Source organism: Macadamia integrifolia, chromosome 2 (assembly GCF_013358625.1).
Source record: "Macadamia integrifolia cultivar HAES 741 chromosome 2, SCU_Mint_v3, whole genome shotgun sequence".
In the NCBI taxonomy this organism is placed as follows: domain Eukaryota; kingdom Viridiplantae; phylum Streptophyta; class Magnoliopsida; order Proteales; family Proteaceae; genus Macadamia; species Macadamia integrifolia.
This window is the reverse complement of record NC_056558.1, coordinates 14,260,979-14,263,914: the sequence shown is the minus strand read 5'-3', so window position 1 is coordinate 14,263,914 and position 2,936 is coordinate 14,260,979. Positions and strand designations below refer to the sequence as shown.

General features: G+C 37.3%; 1 protein-coding gene across 1 annotated transcript in view; it reads right to left on the bottom strand.

Moving 5' to 3' along the window:
• Positions 1 to 1,366: 1,366 nt before the first annotated feature.
• The window catches only part of LOC122072286 (uncharacterized protein At2g29880-like), a 4,138-nt gene continuing 2,568 nt past the window's right edge, over positions 1,367 to 2,936 (bottom strand). Inside the window, exons 3-4 of the mRNA XM_042636870.1 lie at positions 2,187 to 2,521; positions 1,367 to 2,103 (exon numbers count right to left, since the gene is read on the bottom strand). Of these exons, the coding sequence (XP_042492804.1) occupies positions 1,486 to 2,103; positions 2,187 to 2,498 (930 nt within the window). The 5' untranslated portion in view covers positions 2,499 to 2,521 and the 3' untranslated portion in view covers positions 1,367 to 1,485. The remainder of the gene's footprint in view (positions 2,104 to 2,186; positions 2,522 to 2,936) is intronic.

Sequence of the window (2,936 nt, the reverse complement as noted above, 5' to 3'; positions counted from 1 at the left end):
TAATGTTTAAATGGACCGAATAATTCGGTTTAATTCGGATTCGGTCCGAATTATTCGCGATTTATATTCATTTTGGAAAAAGTTGCGAATTTTAGAGAATTTTATTTTTAATTCGGATTCGGTCCGAATTTTTGATAAAATTCGGTTCGGCCGAATAATTCACGAATTATTCGGCCGAATTGATAACTATGTCCCACCCCCGTGAGATAGACTTCAAAGATGAAAGAGATGGTTTCTCAAGATTAGTGTTTTTAGGGGGAGAACAACTGTCACTCACCTATACTAGCCAAAAGATCCTCTCCATCGAGTCTAGGGATTAGGGAGTCATTCCCTAGCTGGGATGGCCTGAGGACATAAAGTTTGGATCTTCTTTAATATGTCTAATGTTTCAAAACACATCAGTTGGCTGTGAGCGAGGATCTGAGCATCCACCCGATGTCCATCTAACCATCTAATGCATGTTGGAACGTTGGCGAGGGTCCTAGTGGGGGTAGATGTGTTCCTATCCTCCCAACTATTAGATGGCTCCCCGATCCCTTGGCTCTATTTGGAGAGGAGACAAATCCCCTATATTTCATTCTATATTTATTTAATGAAAAATTTTCTTTGATCTACCAGAAAAAAAATTCCAAATCAATTGACACACTTACCTAGTTCAATCAGATGCCCACTTTAAAGGGCAAAAGAAACTGACCTGCCAAGCGAACCCAGCTGAAGGTGTCACCTATCTTGAGACCCATCTATCACTTTGTCTGTGCGAGATAACGTCTCATAGTCATACTAATGATTTGGAGTGTGAAAAACAAAAAAACAGATAAGCCCGTTAGAAGAAACAGAGATAAGTAAAAGAGCATGGTTTAAAAATAAGATAAAACATAAATAGAGAGCAAATGTTGTATTATAAGGCTCAATTTGATAACATTTATGTTGTTTCTATGCCAAAAAACAGTAAAAACGGCTTTTTCCATTTCTATGCTGAGAAACAATTTTTGGGGTGTTCAAAAGCGTCCGATAAACTTGTATTGAAAACGTTTTCAAAAGACATTTGGAACAATATGGCATTGATAAAACCTGTTTCTGAAAATGGGTTCTTATGCTATTATCATTAATTACAGAATTGTAGATAACACTATAATAACCTTACTACTTATGTAGTAATTGACACAAGCTTTCATTAATTCCTAAATCAAGACCATGAACAGTATATTACAATCTCAAATTTTCTTAAATTTAATAATTAAAATATATTTACCTAAATCTGCAATTTAACTAATAAACGTCATCATGAGTTACTACAGTCCAATTGTCAAATTGTAAACTTAGGTCTGAAAAAAGGAACATCCATCATATATAAAACCATTCAACATAAAACAAGATCATAATATACTATTACTTAGAACAGTTAAATCAAACTCAAACAACAAAAAAAGATGTCACTTAACAAACACTTAAAAACCAATTGTTTGTAAATAAGTCCCAAATGTACTATTTTAACGCTTGCAGGATCCACATCCTTCTTTCAGGAATCATTTCTACAAATGATAATCTCCAAGCAGTGTCACTGTGAATTTTTTGTTGTGCATTCACGTAAATCTTTGGTGTAATCTCTGGTGTAACATCTGTTATGGTGTCCAACAAGTTCTGACAATTTTTCATGTTATAAGGTCCATCCAGAAGAGGATCAATAAAAGGCTTAGTAACAGATGCATATGAAACTGCACCAGGAGTCGAAGTGGTGCTGCACATCGGTTCCATTTTCCAGGCAGCATACGCTCTAAAGTCACACATTGAAGTATTCATTTGCTTTAAGGAACTCTTCTCCCTACGATCTGTAGGTGTTCTATCAAGCCTCCGTTTCTGTGCAGTAGGAGTGACCTCATCAACATCAATATGTTCTATATCATCCAAACCAACATTGGGAGGGGATACCTGTTTAGGTATCGCAGCCTCATTATCAGGATCAATGTGGATGGACCTTGGAATGACAGTTGTAAGTGGATTAACTCCTCTACCTCCCCGAGAACATGAGTTCGAGAAGATCTCTTGCAACTCTGGCCACCATGGAAGACCACTCTTTCTGTATTTGGCCCAAACTGGGTTTTCCTGTATTTTTAATGCCAAAGAATTATATATAGAATTGTGAAAATAAGGGATTAATTTCATAATAGCTGAAAGGAATGTGTTACCTTTACAGCCAGATCCCAAACAGAATCTTCTGCTGTAGCAGTCCTGGTGTTTGAGTCCCAGCCAAATCCCGTTGTCTCCAATAGTTGCTTGAAGCTATTATAGTTACCCCGTAATTTGTTCATCTTATTATGGAGTTGTTCCTTTCTAAAAGGACGTTGAAAAGTTTCTAGTCCAGATTTGATGTTATTCCAACCAACTTTAGTGAATGTCGATTTGGTCCTTTGATCATTCCTCACATTATCAATCATCAGACTAATGAATTTTTCTAACTCAGGTGCATTCCAAAGAATAGTGGTTGAGCTAGATGCCATTTTTTCCAACAATAAACAATAAACTTGAGAGTTATTAGAACATAACACAAAGAATGTATACAAGCAAGGTACTGAGTTTAGTTACTTTACTTGCAACATATAAGAGAAGTTATGCCACATCATCCAACACAAACAGGTTCGGACTCCTAAGTTCGACTCCCACTAGGCACACCTTGGGCCACTCACACGGGGGTGTTTAGTGCTCTTCACTGCTTTTAGTGAAAGTTGAATGGTTCTCATTCAACCCAGGCATGACCCGGTCCATAAGGTTGTGGGGTCAATATGGGCCAGCGGGACTAGTCAAGCCGAAGGCCTAGATACCCGTCTTTAGCCAAAAGAAAAAAAAAATCCAACACAAACAGGGGGAATGCCTCAGAATATCATGCACTTACCTATTTACTTATTCTGTAATAAGTGAAGGCATATACCTCAAACACC